This window comes from Pinus tabuliformis, chromosome 9 (assembly GCF_031772625.1).
Source record: "Pinus tabuliformis cultivar Carrire ecotype Pingquan chromosome 9, CPIR1, whole genome shotgun sequence".
Lineage (NCBI taxonomy): Eukaryota > Viridiplantae > Streptophyta > Pinopsida > Pinales > Pinaceae > Pinus > Pinus tabuliformis.
This window is the reverse complement of record NC_142307.1, coordinates 231,173,874-231,191,835: the sequence shown is the minus strand read 5'-3', so window position 1 is coordinate 231,191,835 and position 17,962 is coordinate 231,173,874. Positions and strand designations below refer to the sequence as shown.

At 32.5% G+C, this 17,962-nt stretch overlaps 1 protein-coding gene across 1 annotated transcript; it reads right to left on the bottom strand.

Annotated features, from left to right (window-relative positions):
* Positions 1 to 305: 305 nt before the first annotated feature.
* On the bottom strand, positions 306 to 3,153 carry LOC149148038 (uncharacterized). The gene is made up of 3 exons (XM_089437817.1): positions 2,394 to 3,153; positions 1,047 to 1,269; positions 306 to 905 (listed from the first exon to the last, which is right to left on the bottom strand). The coding sequence occupies exons 1-3, from the start codon at positions 2,625 to 2,627 to the stop codon at positions 319 to 321; spliced, it is 1,044 nt and encodes a 347-aa protein (XP_089293943.1). The 5' UTR covers positions 2,628 to 3,153; the 3' UTR covers positions 306 to 318.
* Between the last annotated feature and the right edge of the window lie 14,809 nt (positions 3,154 to 17,962).

Sequence of the window (17,962 nt, the reverse complement as noted above, 5' to 3'; positions counted from 1 at the left end):
ATTCCAAAATAAATTGCATGTGACAAACAAGGAATCAGAAAGGTTTTCAACATGAAAACGTACATGTAAAACTACTAGGAAACATCTCCTAGATATTTTCAAAATTTTAAAACATAAAGGCCATTGACATAATGTAAAAGTTGCTTTACTTTATCTTTCAATTATGAGAGCAGGCCAACAGACTTATAAGTTATAAAATCCAATCTAATGAAATATAACAAGAGTTAAAATAAAATCAGAGATTTGTAAAATATGAATAAATTCTGTATTGTCACGTACCATTGCCAGGCAGACTGAAAATGAACTCTCTTGGCTGCGTCAAGCTGTGCCATCGCTCTTCCTCATTTTGGCCTTGTTCTTCTTTTTAAGTTTTTTCTTTCTCTCAGACATATGTTCAGCATCCTCATGTTCACTTCTAATCCTCTTGACAATCGATTCTGTTAAAACAACCTCTTGACTGCCTTGTTGCATCCCTTCAGGCTGCTTAAATCCATGTTCCTTAGTTTGAATGAGGTCTGTCATTTTCTCTTTCAATCCATGTTGTTCGACCAGTATAGGATCCTGTTGAGGCTTTTCTACAGGTGCTAAACCTGGATTTGCATCATTTATACTTGGCTTACCATTTTCAACTTCACCCGAATCCTTCACCATTGATTTTTCTGAAGCCCCTCCAACTTCACATGGGTTCTCCACATTCATCTTTTCTGGAAAAGTAGGAACATCCCTAACGTTCAACTTTTCTGTATTTTCAGCTGAATGAGAACCCGTTCCTACCAATAGTTGATTATTAGATGTACTGTTATCAGTAGGTATCTTTGCTACAGCATTGGTGACCTTGAATTCCTGCTCAGAATCATTGTTTTGTTTGGTTTGATCATGAATTTCAATCTGTGGAAAAGAATTGCCTGAAAAGAGAATCTAATGGATCAGTGGCATCAACAAATCTAAATAGCACAATGGAGAGAAGGAAACTAACAATATTACAAATTACATAGAGATAACTAAGGAGAATGCAAATAATTTGTCTTCTATCAACAGCAACTCACAATCTTGGGTGCGAATTGATCGGATTGCTTCATATGCAGCGTTTCTTGCAGCCTCCTTCTTATTGTTTCCAGGAGCTCCGGTGTACGACTCCCCGTTAATCACTACAGTTGCTGTAAAAGTTGGGCAGTGTGCGATTCCTTCCTTTGTAAATTGATAAGTAGGAAGTGGAATGCTCTTTTTTACAGCAACCTCGCTGAGCACGTTCTTGAGTAGTCTTGTCTCCTGCTTGGTCATCAAAAATAACACAGACAAATTTACAACCCTCCAGCATATTCAAACTCATTAGATTTGGTAATGAATGAACAAACTCTTTACCAGATTGACAAAGGCCTCGAGTGTTCGAGGATGCATGCTAAGACTTGTTCACCACTTGACCATCAAATGGAACTCATTACATCTAGCTCATTATGACATGTTCTGGATCAACTAGGACCCAGGTGCTTATATATGCATCTAAAGTTTCCATTCTATGAGAAGACCACCTGATACTGACTCGGAGAGAAAAACAGTATAATATATAACAAGAAGCTATCTCCATGCTTCCACAAAGTGACATGGCATGTTCAGATATCATTGTGGCCCATAAATAAGGATTTTCAGCTATCATTGTGGCACATGCATCATAAATGGCCCATAAATAAGAATTTTCAGCTATCATTGTGGCACATGCATCATAAATAAGGATGTTCATATATCATTTTGGCTACCTAAGGAGTACTGAACAGTATAATATCTAACAAGAAGCCATCTCCGTGCTTCCACAAAATGGCAGAGGAAAACGTCCAGATATCATTGCGGCACATGCATAGTTAAGGATGTTCAGATATCATTGTGGCACATACTGCGCCAAACGAGTACTGAACAGTATAATATATAACAAGAAGCCATCTCCATTCTTCCACAAAATGGCAGAGGAAAATGTTCAGATATCATTGCGGCACGTGCATAAATAAGGATGTTCAGATATCATTGTGGCACATGCTGTGCCGAATGAGTACCGAGCAGTATAATATATAACAAAAAGCCATTTCCATGCTCCCACAAAATGGCAGAGGAAAATGTTCAGTTATCATTGCGGCAAATGCATAAATAAAGATATTCAGATATCATTATGGTAAATACTCTGCCGAAAGAGTACTGAGCAGTATAATATAAAACAAGCCATATCCATACTTTGGCAGAGGAAAATGTTCAAAATTTAATTCTACTAAAACAGAGAATTTGCCAGAGGCCCAGAACAGAACAGAAACATTTTTTGGGTTACCGGGTAAATCGCATAAATCAGATACAGCATATTCCATGGCCCTTGAAAACATTTTGGGCATTTGGCTGGAAGTCAATCTTACTTTAAAGTGGATATCCAACCCCAGCTTATGCAAATCTTCAACCGCTACCTGAGCGGCGGCATTCTCTGCTTCCTTCTTATATTTGAATCCTGGAGGCGAATCATATCGTGCGCCGTTCACTGTCACGCTGCACTTGAACTCAGGAAGATGGTCTTGGCCTTCATTTACGGTCGTGTAAACTGGCAAAGGCAAAGAAGTCTTCTGGGCGTACTCTTGTAACCTGTTTTTGAACATTTCCGCAGCAGGCCAAAGGGATCGAAATGCAGAAATGAGGTCGAGAGAAAAAAGGAGAAAAGAGTGTGGAACAGAGAAGCTAGGGTTAATGCAGGCTCCCAATATCCTACTCGGGTTTAACAAAACTGGAGGAATTACGACCCATATGAATTCACGAAATTAGAGAAATACATGGACATTAATTTTGGAAAAACTGTATTTCTATTATAGACAGCCTCTGTATTCTTCAATGATACCAGTCGAGCTGAGAGGTCTGTGTAATTTGGTATTTTAACAGAACACACGGAATGCATTTGTCAAGTCACGCGGAATGCATTTGTCAGTCATACCCTAGAACAGTTAGGTCTCTGTAATTTGACAGAAAGTTGGATGGCTTCATTTGGTAATTGGAAAGATATGAATGCATTTGTCAGGTCACATTGAATACATGTGAACTCATACACATATTTCCTTCACACACTAGGCGTGGATTTAAGAATAGTTAGCATAACGTTTTCACGGCCACCTTGCCCGAAAGCTGGGTATGCTAGTACCTTGACATTTGGTGGTACCAAAAATCCCCTGGACCGATAGGCTTTAAGTAATATTTTAATAACTTTATGTACCGCCTAAACGGGAGTATAATTTACTGTACGTAGAGAATCTTGATGCTTTATCTATAAGGTCACAATTTTGTAGGATGGCGTGAATTTTATTGATGCAAATTGTAACTTGTTTAGACATAAAATTTCTTGTATTTACATTGTTAAAAATGTATTACATGGTTAGAAATGTATAATTATATTATTAGAGTAGTTACCGGTATGTTTAAATATTAGGAAAATTTGGAATATGTTTTAAAATTGTAAGGAAACATGTTAATTGCTCAAGGTTTAAAGGTATCTGGTAGAAGTGAAACCTTGCTTGTTACAATTATTGATGGAGTAATTCCAAGTAGTATGATGATGCATTTGGGGATAGTAGTCAATGACAGTTGTCCTCATTGTTGGTTTAACAATTGAGTTATTATAAGTTTAGTTGGTTTGTGTGGGGTTTAGTCTCCATTGAGTTATTAATTAGGGGAGAGGTTAGGGTAAAAGTTATCTGTAGAGATAACTATTGTTTTACAAGGCGTTATGGCTAGATAGAGTTTTACATAATCTTAGTGACAGCTTCTCACTCATGGGCATATCATTCTTCTGTTCAACATTATAACTAGATCCAACCTAATAATCTTGGTAACAATATCTCACTTGTGAGAAAATTGTTCTACCATCCAACATTACATTAGACTAGACACTGTCCCCTTGGTGAGCAAATCATTCTTCCATTCAAAATCAAAAATATCATTAATATAGCTTCAATGTATACTTAATCTAACTCCTTTATGTTTTCATTCTTCTTAGAATATATTTTCAAGTTAATTTTATTTGAAATTTAATACCAAATTACAAATTTCTAACCTACACAATTTCAATACCCAAAAATATTTCAAAACATTAAATCTCTTTATATTTAAAAATACATGGTAAATAATAAAAAAATAATACTCCTAGTAAAATTACATCTCCAAAATTTAAATGTAAATAATTTTAAAATATATATATATATATATATATATATAATTTAAAAAATAATACTCCCAACAAAATTACATCTCCAAAATTTAAATATAAATAATTAAATTATATATATTTGTATTTTTTGAATATAAAAATTTATATATATATATATATATATATATATATATATAAAATTATAATTTATTAATAATAAAAATATATGTAATATTATGGATATTCCTTGTGCTCATGACATATGTAAAATAATTGAAATTAATATTATTTTGTTATATTCGTATGTTATAATGTAATGTAATTTGATATATATAATAGCAGTCAAGATCCATTTTAACCCTGGATCTATCAAGCGTTGAGAGGGATCAAATTGAGGTGTAAACCTTTTTTTAGTGTAAAACTTGAAGAAAGGTTTGCACCTCAGAAGATTTGATCCCTCTTGGTGCTTATAGATCTAGGTTAAGATGGATCCAGGTTGGTTATATAATAATATATAATATCTATATATATGTGTCTCTTTCTTATTCTATCTCTATCTCACCCCCCAAACATACACACTCTCTCCATATATATATATATATATATATCATTTCCTCTTCCTCTCTGCCTCTCCCTCTTCCCCTTCTCTCCCTCTATCTCTTCCTTCCCGCTCTCCTCTCTCCCTCACTCTCTCTCCATCTCTCCCTTGTCACTCCTCTCTCTCCACCTTTCTCACTATATGTCTTTCTTCTTTCTTCCCCCTTTCTCTCCTTCTCTCCCTTGAGTCCTCTCTCTTCCTTTCTCTCCCTTTGTCTCTCACCCCCAATCTCTCTCTCTCTTTATTCCCTTCAAATCTATCACTATCTCCCTCCCTCTCTTCTTCTCTCTCTCCTGTCCATTCATGTGTCTCTCTCTCTCTTCCCCTTCTCTCCCTATCCCTCTCCACTCCTTTTCTCTATCTTCCCTCCAACCCTCTCTCCCTCACTCTCTCTCCATCTCTTCCTTGTCACTCCCTCTCTCTCTCTCTCTCTCCAACTCTATCTCTTTATGTCTTTGTTCTTTCCTCCCTCTCGCTCCCCCTCCAAATTCATATCTCCTTCTCTCTCTCCCTCTCTCCTTCTCTCCCTCCCCTCCTCTGTCTTTTCCTTTCCCTCTCTCCCTCTCTCTCCTCCCGTCACACACACTCTCTCTTTCTCTCTCTCTCTCTCCACCCCCCCCCCCCCCTCTTTAATTTAATCCCATTGTATCTCGTTTAATAAATGGTCTAAAAAAAATTGAATTGGTCATAAAATATTAAACATATATTTTGTGTCAATCATGTCAAAGAAAATACAATAATAAAAAACTTAAAAGAATCGTGCACTATCTTTCCTCTATTATTGCTAGTCATTTTGTTTGGTCTCATTTCTTGGATCCTTAGTTGAGATGGATCTATGTTGGTTCTTAATAATATTATTTATACTAGCAATTGCACCAAATGTTGCAAAGGAAATGCGTAAGGCATAAATTCTAGAAGAATCACAACATATAAAATGTTATGAAACCAGCTCAAGAAAAGATAGAAAAGATAGATCAACGCCTTAGAATTCAGCCTCTTCGAGGGGGCAACCTCCTTTACATTACATAAATGAACAATTCTTGGATGATACAAATGAAAATACCTCCTTTCTATATATAGGAGTCTAAGTGGTCCCAATACAACCAAAGCCTACATAACAATAATATTGTAGGGCACAACAGTAACAATGGTGGGCTTCTATGTGGCATAATAGTAACAATATGGGCACTACATGGGTACATCAATATAATAAGTGGGTTATACTAATAACAATAAGGGGTTACACTAGTAGTATAGGGGCCTAACATGCCCCTCTCCTTCAAAAAGCGTTGTCCTCAACGCTTGAGTAGTTCTTGATGCTTCTATATAAAATTCTTGTCCTCCCATGTGGAATATTCAGCAGGTAAGTTCTTCCACTTGATGAGATACTCTAAAATTGATCGATTTCGTAGTTGTCGGGTTCTTGTTTCTGTGACTGCTCCAGGTTCCAATATGATTTTTCCTTCCTCTTCAATTTCTGGCAATATTGCTTGAATTGGGATCTTTTGCAACTTTTGAATAAGTGGCCATACGTCTTCGTTCTTCTTCCATTCATCTGTTGCTTCGTTTATCCAATTTGGTTGGATAATATAAATAGCACAAAACAATGCTTCCACATCCTCATCCTTGAAGCGTCTTCCCATTCGGTAAGGTAGCCATTTTTTAAGTGCATGTAGTATTGCCAACATTTCCTTCTCATAAATAGCTTGCTTGAGATGTAGCAGTAAAAATACCCAATCACTCACATCAAAACATTTTTCATTACGATGTTGATCTACCTGTTGTTTCATTTGATTTTGCACCGAAGTGGCGTTATCCTTTAAAAGTTGGAGAACTTGTTGTTGATGCTCGATATGATCTTTCTCTACTTGAACCTTTTTCTTCTTGATATGTCCTTCTATCTTTTGAGGAGTGGTAATTTCTTCCAGTCCTTTACAAGATATGGTCGGATTCATTTCTTGATGCTCGATGTGATCTTTCACTTCTTGAACATTTTTCTTCTTGATGTGTCCTTCTATCTTGATAGTTTGAGGAGTGGTAATTTCATCCATTGAATTACAAGATATGGTTGGATTCATTTCTTCTTTCTCGATGTGATCTTTCACTTCTTGCACCTTTTTCTTCTTGATATGTCCTTCTATCTTGAGAGTTTGAGGAGTGGTAATTCTTGCCAATGCTTTACAAGATATGGTCTGATTCATTTCTTCTTTCTCTAGGGTGGTGTCCTGACGTATATCCTCTTCTTTTGATGTTTCTTGATCCTTTTCTTCCTCCTCTTCATATTCTATGTAAAATAATTTCTTCTCAGCACACCTATGACCTTTAGTGCATTTGCTATCACAATTGTAACAAAGCCCCTTTTCTCTTTTTTCTTCCAATTGTTGTGGTGTAACCCTTGTAGGTTGTGGAAAGCTGGGAGAAACAACACTTCCATCTTTATAGTTGTGAGGGGTATGCTTCCTGGTTTCCATAATTTTGCTTTCCATTATGTCACAAAGCCCTTTTACTCTTTCCAATTGTTGTGGTGTTGCTCTAAAGAAGGTGTTGCTCTTTATATCCTCATAATGTGCTATCATTTCCTCCGTGAAAATTGACCACGTAACAAGTTTTTTACGAGAACAAAGCCCTTTGTACCATAAAAATTGATCTGGTTCTAAATATGAAGATGCAATACATACCTTTTGTAACAGTTGTACACCATGTATATCAAAATATTGCTCCATTTGAAGTATCCAATTTACCGGATCCTTGCCATCAAACTTCCTCATCTTGCTTTTTCTTGATTTTAGGAGCTCTACCTTGAAACGACTGTAAATCTGTACTTTCGGATCTTTAAGTTCTAAACTTGTGACCTGTAGTAGCCCTCTGTGTCCTCTTTCCAATGCCACAAGTCTGATCCAAATTGGATTCTCCAAGAAAAAGTTATGCACAATCTCCCGCAGTGACCTGATTATAGATTAGTTCAATAGAGCGAACTTGTATGAAGTGCCACGTGTCACTGTTTTAACCTTTGACTCTGAAAAATATATAAACAGAAACTGCAGTCTGTCCTCTTTCTGTAACTTCTTACGAAATTTCAATCCGATGCTCAGAGAGAAAGTTATGACGATTTTCCCCAGGTCACCTGTTTTGAATGTAATTCAGGAGTCTGCAAAAAGACCAACTTCCTCATATCATATCTCCGCAAATATCGCGCAAAAAGCTCTGAAATTCGGACCCAAGGTTCAGCGCGATTTCTTCTCAAATGGGTTTTTTTTTGCGACTTCTGAAACTTCACAGAAAAAAAGTTATAGCGAAAATGCCACGATGACCTGTTTGGAGCAGCGAAACCCTAGAATCCAAAGCTTTGATACCAAATGTTATGAAACCAGCTCAAGAAAAGATAGAAAAGATAGATCAACGCCTTAGAATTCAGCCTCTTCGAGGGGGCAACCTCCTTTACATTACATAAATGAACAATTCTTGGATGATACAAATGAAAATACCTCATTTCTATATATAGGAGTCTAAGTGGTCCCAATACAACCAAAGCCTACATAACAATAATATTGTAGGGCACAACAGTAACAATGGTGGGCTTCTATGTGGCATAATAGTAACAATATGGGCACTACATGGGTACATCAATATAATAAGTGGGTTATACTAATAACAATAAGGGGTTACACTAGTAGTATAGGGGCCTAACATAAAATATCTTAACATTGTAATTGTAATTTTATAAATATTTTGCAAGAATATTCTATTGATTCTAATCACAATTTAATAGGTTTATTGCATAAATATTCTATTCATTAGTATAGAGTATTCTGATATGTTTGATATTTGGAAAGTGAAAATAATTTGTTAATTAATTAGCTACACCAAATATGGAAATGAAGTTTCCAATCATATGATTCTACATTTATACCCTTCCATATAGAGAATTGCATGAAAGGTGGAAATGGGTTATTGTTTGATATTTTGGAAAATGAAAATACTTAATGTTATAGTGGTTGTTGCACCGATTTTCAACATCCTTGAGTTCAAAAAATGCATATTTTGGCTTCAAATTGATATTCTTATAATCCATCCAAAATCATTTTATACAAGTCGCTATTATCATGTCCACAAAGTGATCAAAAATAGAATGATACAAATGTTTGCTAGAGTTTGAATTGGGGGAACAATGTAAATGGATCTCAATGAAATCCAAGAGAGTTATATCAATTGTAAGAAATCTTGAATCCAAAATAAAGTTGGCATATTCAAATAGGGTGTGGATAAATTCCAACCATTCAAGTAGAAAATACTTTTGTCCCTTTTTACCTTTTTTTGTCATGGCCAAGCAATATATGAGATGTAGATAAGGGCTGGCTGGGAGAGGTAGACACAACTCCAATGACAGGTTGTGTGGGCAACCTTAGGCATAAGAAGCGACCTCTCATTACCAAGAAACAACTTCCCTTGACACTAGAGCATAAATTTGATAGCTAGAGTCTAATGTGGCATGAGAACCTCACGCTAGACACACCAAGGGACAAAGGAGTTGATACTTGCATTTTCCTTTGCATTGGGAATTGAAGTCTGTACTTAAAGACACTCTAAAGGAAAAAGATAAGATGGGAATGGCATTGTCTTATATCTGGATGATATTTGAAAGACTCAGAGGCATCAAAAATACTGTTTGGCAATATTGGATGCATACATATAGCTCATCTAGAGGGTCACCTCCAATGCGAAGGAAGCCATTGACCTTGTCTGACTCCTAAGCCTTATCTCATGTATTCTCTTGATCTCTTGTTAATGGTGATGTTTGAAACAATTGTAGTATTTTTAAGGGCTTTTGGTGTCTATTATGTGGATGATATAGTACTCTAGCTTCCTATGTGTTGGTTTGAGGTGCTTGTATATCATGATGTACTTGGGATGTAATTTTGCACATTGAAAGTAATAGAACTTTAACTTTAAAAAAAATGGTAAACCAAGGTTAGATCCATCTTAACTCCACATCTATGAATCAAATCTATTTTCACTCTAAAAGAGGTTTGCATCTCAAAAGATTTGATGTCTCCACATTTTGGTAGATCCCAAGATAAGATCATCTAGTTTAATTATTAATTATAATCAATTATAATTATAATTATAATTATAAATTATGATATTAATTTTATGTTTGTTATTTTAGTTTATTTTTATTTTTTGTGAAATTTAATTTAGTCAAAATGTTTCATTAATAGTTATAATTATTAACTTTTTATTTTAATTATATTAATTTATTTTTGCTATTTTATTTTATTTTATTTTTATTTTTTATGAAATTTGAGTGAGTAAAAATGTTGTATTGATGGTTATAATTATTAATTTTTTATTTTATTTTTGCTTGGACATGCACTCTCCAACCCGATATGGTATAGATTTGCTAATATAATGTTCAACATTTTAACTAATTCAAATTATATAAAAATAAATAAATTAGTTAAATTAAATTAAATAAAAGGATTAATGTAATGTATTCTAAACATTTTAAATTAGTCAAAATGAAAATAAAAATAAAGATTAAATAAAAATAATGTTATAAAAATAAGATAAAAATAAAAATAAATATTGTCAATGGTATTGAGAATCCATGGTATTGTCTCATGGTATTCATGTGGAGTATACCCTATTTAAATGAGGAAAGCAAACCAGTATAGCGGAAGCTTGGTAGATTTGGAGTTAAAATGAATGGAGATTGGTGTAGCCTATTTAAAAATGTGAAGAAATAGCCTATTTAAAAATGTGAAGAATCAATGTATTTTAATTTGTAATTTGTTGTAAAACTAATAAATTATTTTTGCACCAAAATGCACTCTCCAACGAGTATGATATAGATTTTTTAATACAATGTTTAACATTTTGACTAATTCAAATTACATAAAAATAAATAAATTAGTTAATTTAAATTAGATAAAGGGATTAATGTAATGTAAACAACCAAAATGAAAATAAAAATAAAAATAAGATAATAATAAAAATAAAAATTGCTAATGGTATTGAGAATCCATGGTATTGTCCCATGGTATTCATGTGGAGTATAGCCTATTTAAAGGGGTAAATTAAACCAATCTAGAGGAAGATTGGTAGGTTTGGAGTTATACAATAAGTCATTCAAATATGAAGTTATTAATTTTTTATTTTAATTTTGCGCCAAAATGCACTCTCCAACGAGTATGGTATAGATTTTTTAATATAATGTTTAACATTTTGACTAATTCAAATTACATAAAAATAAATAAATTAGTTAATTGAAATTAGATAAAAGGATTAATGTAATGTAATGTAAACATTTTAAATCGGGCCAAAATGAAAATAAAAATAAAAATAAAAATAAGATAATAATAAAAATAAAAATTGCCAATGGTATTGAGAATCCATGGTATTGTCCCATGGTATTCCTGTGGAGTATAGCATATTTAAAGGTGGAAAGAAAACCAATATAGAGGAAGCTTGGTAGATTTGGTGCTAAAATGGATTGAGATTGGTGTAGCCTATTTAAAAATTTGAAGGATCAATATATTTTAATTTGTCATTTGTTGTAAATCTAATAAATTGTTTTTGTAAAAAATTGCGGTAAGGCATATAGTTTCATTCTTTTGTATTTTGTGTATTTGTATTTAATGCAATCTATTCAAAGCATATTATACTCAAGTTCTCTACTCAATTCAATTGCCTTGAATTTTGAAGTATATCTGGAACATACAATAAGTTAATCACCCAGTATGGTATAGATTTTTGAATATAATATTAATAATAATAATAATATCCATTTTTAAGGTCACAGCCAAGCCAGACACCAAATTGGTGTATGAGACCCCCTTGTTTGTGGGACAAGGGACCCACATCCGTGCAGCGATTTGACTGCTAAGTCTACCAAGGCATACATACTCTACCCCCGTCTGGTTTTGAACCTGTGACCTCTTAGGAGGAAGCACATGCTCTTAACCATTAACATTCTGACTAATTCAAATTACATAAAAATAAATAAATTAGTTAAATTAAATTAAATAAAAGGATTAATGTAATGTAATGTAAACATTTTAAATTGGTCAAAATGAAAATAAAAATAAAAATAAGATAATAATAAAAAATTTACCAATGGTATTGAGAAACCATGGTGTTCATGTGGACTATAACCTATTTAAAAGTGGAAAGTAAACCAATCTAGATGGTATTGACCCACTATTGAGAATTCATGGTATTGACCGATGGTATTTATGTGGACTATAACCCATTTAAAGGGGGAAAGTAAACCAATCTAGATGGTATTGATCCATGGTATTGAGAATCCATGGTATTGATCCATGGTATTGAGAATCCATGGTATTCATGTGGACTATAGCCTTATTAAAGGGGGGAAACAACTCAATCTAGACTAAGCTTGGTAGATTTGGAGTTGAAATGGATCGAGATTGGTGTAGCCTATTTAAAAATGTGAAGAATCAATATATTCTAATTTGTCATTCTTTGTAAGTCTAATAAATTGTTTAAAAAAAATTGTGGTAAGGCATATAGTTTCATTTTTTTGTATTTTTATTTAAAGCAATTTATTCATAGTATATTCTACTTAAGTTCTCTACTCAATTAAATTGCCTTGAATTTTTAAGCTAATAAATTGTTTAAAAAAATTGTGGTAAGGCATATAGTTTCATTTTTTTTCTATTTTTATTTAAAGCAATTTATTCATAGCATATTCTACTTTAGTTCTCCACTCAATTAAATTGCCTTGAATTTTTAAGTTCTTGATAAACAGAGGAGATGGAACATACAATAAGTCATTCAGATATGGAGTTTACATATTTACTTGGAAAATCAGCTACATTCTAAGAATTGAAATTTTAATTAGGAAAAATTAATGTAAAATGAGTCATTAAATATATTAATAAAAAATAAAGTAAAACAACTTGCTTCCTTAACATAAACCATTCTGATATTTACTTGGAAAATAAGGTACATTCTAAGAATTGAAATTTTAATTAAGAAAAAATAATGTAAAATGGGTCATTAATATATTGATAAAAAATAAAGTAAAACAACTTGTTTCCTTAACATAACCCATTCTCATATTTACTTGGAAAATCAGATACATTCTAATTGAAATTGAAATTAGGAAAAATTAATGTAAAATTGGTCATTAAATATATTAATAAAAAATAAAGTAAAACAATGAGTTTCCTTAACATAACCCATTCTCACACACGTACCCCCTCATCTTCTGGACATCCTTTATTCCACGCACATCCTTAACTTGGCAGACTTCCTATTGATCACAACTACTTTTGTGAGACAAAGGTATAGCTCATATTTTATTGAAGAGATATAAACATCACTAACTTCAAACGTGGATCTTGGATGACTATATTTTTATTATTTTATTCATTAAACAATATGGTTATGTAAATTGTAAGATAGATTCAAATGATGAGGATGTGGTGAGAATGTTTTCAAAACTAGTTATATTAAATTTGATTATAACTACCCTTATAAAGTTATAGGTGGACAAAATTGACAATCAACATAATGGCACAAGATTCAGATTTTAGTAGATTTAAATTTAAGTAAGTTGGCTTAATAATATACACATTTTTGTTTTTCCATTTTAATTAAATTCAATACTAAAAAATAATGTCACATGAACAAGTGTCATACGAAATGATTTATGGTTTTTTGAGCATGTGGTAATGATAACACATGGCATTGGCCAATGGTATTGTGTAACAAACATCCATGATAAATTAGGGGTAAATCTCCATGGTTAAGAATCTTATTACATGTTTTTTTTAAATGTATATGACTAAATCTCAATGGTTAGGAGTCTTGTTATTACATGTTTCTTTTTAAATGTATAAATTTTTAGCTTATTATCATTTTAAAGTGCATTCTTAAGTTAGTTAATTCGTGATTTAAAAGTCTTGTTATCACATGTTTCTTTTAAAATGTATAAATTTTTAACTTATTATCATTTTAAAATAAATCCTTAAGTTAGTTAATTCATAATTTAGTAGACAAAATCTGTTAAATAACTAATAATAATAGTTATACCAACACAAATATTACAAAATATATTTATATTTCTATATATGCAGGGCTACAAACCTTGAAATCGTTGTGTGTGCTTACACAACTGAATTACCTAAAATAATTTAAAATAGAAACTTTGAATTTTTTGTATATGCTTACACAACTCAATTACCTAAAATAATTTAAAAGACAATACTAGTTGTTTCGAAGCAATTTCACTTTTTAATTAATAAATTTTATATACTATTTTTTATTTCTTTTGTAAGCTTAGCAGGACTACATCTTCATCATGTCCAACATATCACCCCAAGGGCAGGGAATTAAACCGATGACTTCACATCAAAGAGTACCTTAACATAACACTCAATCACTCTCTATCCAATGCCTCGTGAACTATATACTATTTTTATTAACTAATAATAAAATACTTAAAAGTATTTAAAAGACATAGGATTTTAGATATATGTTATTTTCTATTCTTTTTAATTAAAAAAATCCTTTCATTATTTTTTACTAACTAATTGTAAAATACATCAATTAAATGACTATAAAGTATTAAAATAATTTTAAAAGATCTTAAGTTGAGTGGTTTGGTGAACAATTTGCTTCCTTAATGGAATGGGTTCAAGTCTTTGAAAACATGTTGTAAGTGGCTAGTTATTAGCATTTATGAAATGGTTCCATCTTCAAAATTTCTCATTTTGGTTAAATTATTTTTACTAAAATAACAAAAGAGTTACAAATATATTTCATTTCCTACTTATTTTAATTAACAAATTCCCTCCATTATTTTTTATTAACTAATTACAAAATACTTATTAAGTCTTACGAAACATGTTGTAAGTGGCTAGTTAGTGGTGTTAATGAAATAGTTTTATCTCCAATTTTTTTTTGGTTAAAAAGGAAAATAAAAAATACTAAAATAATACAAGATTTTCAAATATATTCCATTTGCTACTTTTTTTATTAATAAATTCCATCCACTATTTTTTATTAACTAATTATACAATACTTATTAAGTATAAAATACTTATTAAGTCTATGGAAATATGTAAGTGGTTGGTTAGTGGCATTTATGAAAAAAATCTATTTCCAAAAATTCACATTTTAGTTAAAATTGAAAATTAAAAAAGATACTAAAACAAAGATATAATTAATTAATTATTTAAATCAAATTAAATAATAAAAAAACAACATAACTATTTTAAAAATAAATTTCAATTTTTTATTTGTGTATAGTCTAATAAGATTTTAAAATATTCTATCAAAGTTAAATTCATACCATACACTTAACAATTATGGATAATTAAATAATAATAAAATCTAATTTTATTTAAAAATAAACATAACTATTAGCATAATAATCACACACAAAATATAAATTCTATAAATTTAATAAAACATTTTATTTTACAAATAATTTAACATAAAAATTATATATTAAATTTAACATGCACTCACAAAGTTCTTTGAAAGTAATAGAATAATTATACTCAAAAGAAGAAAGTAATAGAATAATTATACTCAAAAGAAGAAAACTCGAGAAAACATGAAAAATTAAAAATAAAAAGTGAATTAAGCATATGTTAAGGGAGTGATGAATATATTGGAAGGGACAATGTAGCCATATACGGAGCACCAATATCTCCCCAAGAAGAGAAAGGACTAGGATTTCCCCCAAGAGGGATTCCTTGATTGGTGGACTCCATTATCTCAACCTAAGATCAATGAAGGAACAGGGATGTTATTCCGATTTAAATAAATTTTAATGACATTTTGACACAAATTTGTTTTTTCAATTTTTAAGAGTCGAGAAAAAGCTAAAGGTGACTCTAGTTGCCTTCTATTTTTAATGAGCCTGAAGTGACAAGTGCTCAGATGGACCTTTTCTTTTAAGGAGTCGAAAAGGAATGAAAGTGACTACTATGGAAATCTAGACAGAGGGATTACCAAACCAATCGCAAAACTGCAAAATACACCTTGGTGATAAATTAAAGAGAAATTACCAAGGACTTATGTACGGCAGTTAGTCTTCCTAAATGTTGTGTTTAGTGCATTGTGATCGATAGGGCGGTAGACACGGCTTCCTATGGATAAAGGATATCAGCCTATTGTGGTCTCCCAATATATACTCGACGGTACGGGGAGCACAAGTCCGTACTAGCACTTGTCATATCAAAGAGGAGGAATCACCCAACCTTCAATGAAAACAATAGTTACCAGGTTTTACGACGTCAGAACACGTCTCTAGCCTAGACTTCTAGATGTGTTGTGTTAAGTTCCAAAGCGTTTTTATGTTGATTGAGATTTATTTTAGAGTTGATATTGCTTAGAAGTTTGTCTTTCAAGGTTCACCGCGTGATGTAGATGTAAAATTCCTAAATATGCAATCTAAAATGATAAACAGTCATTCATTTTCTTTTAGCAATGAAAATCCTAGCTACTAAGGAAAGAAGATTACGATTCTTTCAACAAAGAGCAAAGAGCACACACTAAATGCACTTTTCCTAAATCATTTTCGCACACAGTCTAAATGCAAATGCACATGCATGTATTTGTTTTTCGTTTCCTTAATGTGAGAATGCCAAAAAGGAAAACTAAGTATAGATCTGAACTATTTTCTTCAAAGCGACATTTCGACAATTTCTTTTCAAAAAATGAAAGGAAGACTAAAATGACACTTTTCGATTTTGAATAGAAAACTGCTTTCGACACTTCAAATATTAACAATTCAAATCAAATACAATGACAAAAGTACAATCAACTATCTAGAGGAGGAAGACTTTACGACACTCTTCTTTTTGACTCAAAATGACAGTTACGACACTTTTTTGCATCAAAAACGACAGTTCGATTAAGCTACTTTCGACAAAGGAGGATTGTAAATGATTGACAAATACATAAAAACATTTACAAATCCCAATCAATGGAGGCTAAAATATGTAAAGGAAAGAGGCTTCAGTAATGAGATACTGATCATGAGCAGCAAAACTACTTAATAGAGCTGAAAACAAGGAGGAAAAAACCAAATTTCAAAGAGAGAAACAGTATCACTCAGTCATCGCACCTGTCCTTCAAGGAAACAGGGATGCATCTCACCTGCAACACATGGGAGGTGTGATGCATTCAGGCTTCCAGTTACAGACAGTGCGATGGGTTAGGGAGCGAAACTGAGTTGGGTTTTTGCTCAAAATTTGCAGCTAAGTTCAGTGATTTAGGCTGAGCTATGATGGACAGTAAAAGCAAAGTACAGGGGTATGATCTCAAGAGGTTATTGAGCTACCATGAGGGCGCTTAGAATGCTTGTAAGTCAGATGTTCAGTTCATAAACCAACCTAGAGATTGACTGAAGCAGCATTCATCTACTTCGTAATTGCATAGCAAAGGCGGTTCAAAGGCTATCTAGCTAACTTCGGGATCCGCCTGTAGTTTATAAAGCAAACAACAATGACAAAAAACAAACCATTCGCTCCCCAGTGGAGTCGCCATTTTGTTTCTGGGAAAACTAGTGTCTTTTTGATCTGCTAGTCCCACTAAGACGGGTAGCTATCTTAGAAACAAACAATTAAAGCAATTTGCGATTTCCTTTATGTATGATAGATAAGAGAGAAGCAAAGGGGACTAGACTGGATCTTCCGCTTGGCTCCTTGCTTGATTTATCTCTCCCTTGATAGAGCTTTCCACTCCTCTCCTACTTGTCCCGCTTCAAAGAATACCTGTAGAGTCAAAGTAAGAAAACACCATCAAAGCATATCGATCTATAATATCATAAACAATGCAAAATCAGAAATACATTGACCATACAATTCCATTCACAAATAAAAAGATCACAAATACACGATTATATGGAGGAAAAATCAAAGAAATTTATTAATAGTGGAAGAGAGGATTACAACCCAGCTGTCTAATCCAGCATCATCCTCCCAGCATCAAAGCCCTCTTCACCTCATGAAAAGCAAGATCACCCAACAATACAATGTCTCTTCTCACAGATAAACCAACAACACTTCCTTACAAAATACAAACTTCCAGCCTCCAGATCTCTCATATGAGGGATCCATTTATATATGTCTTGCAAAGGTGTGAGTTAGCTATGGGTTTCTGATTAGTGTCATTCTACTGATATTTCTTGGTTCCACTTGGAGATTTCATTGATCTCTTAC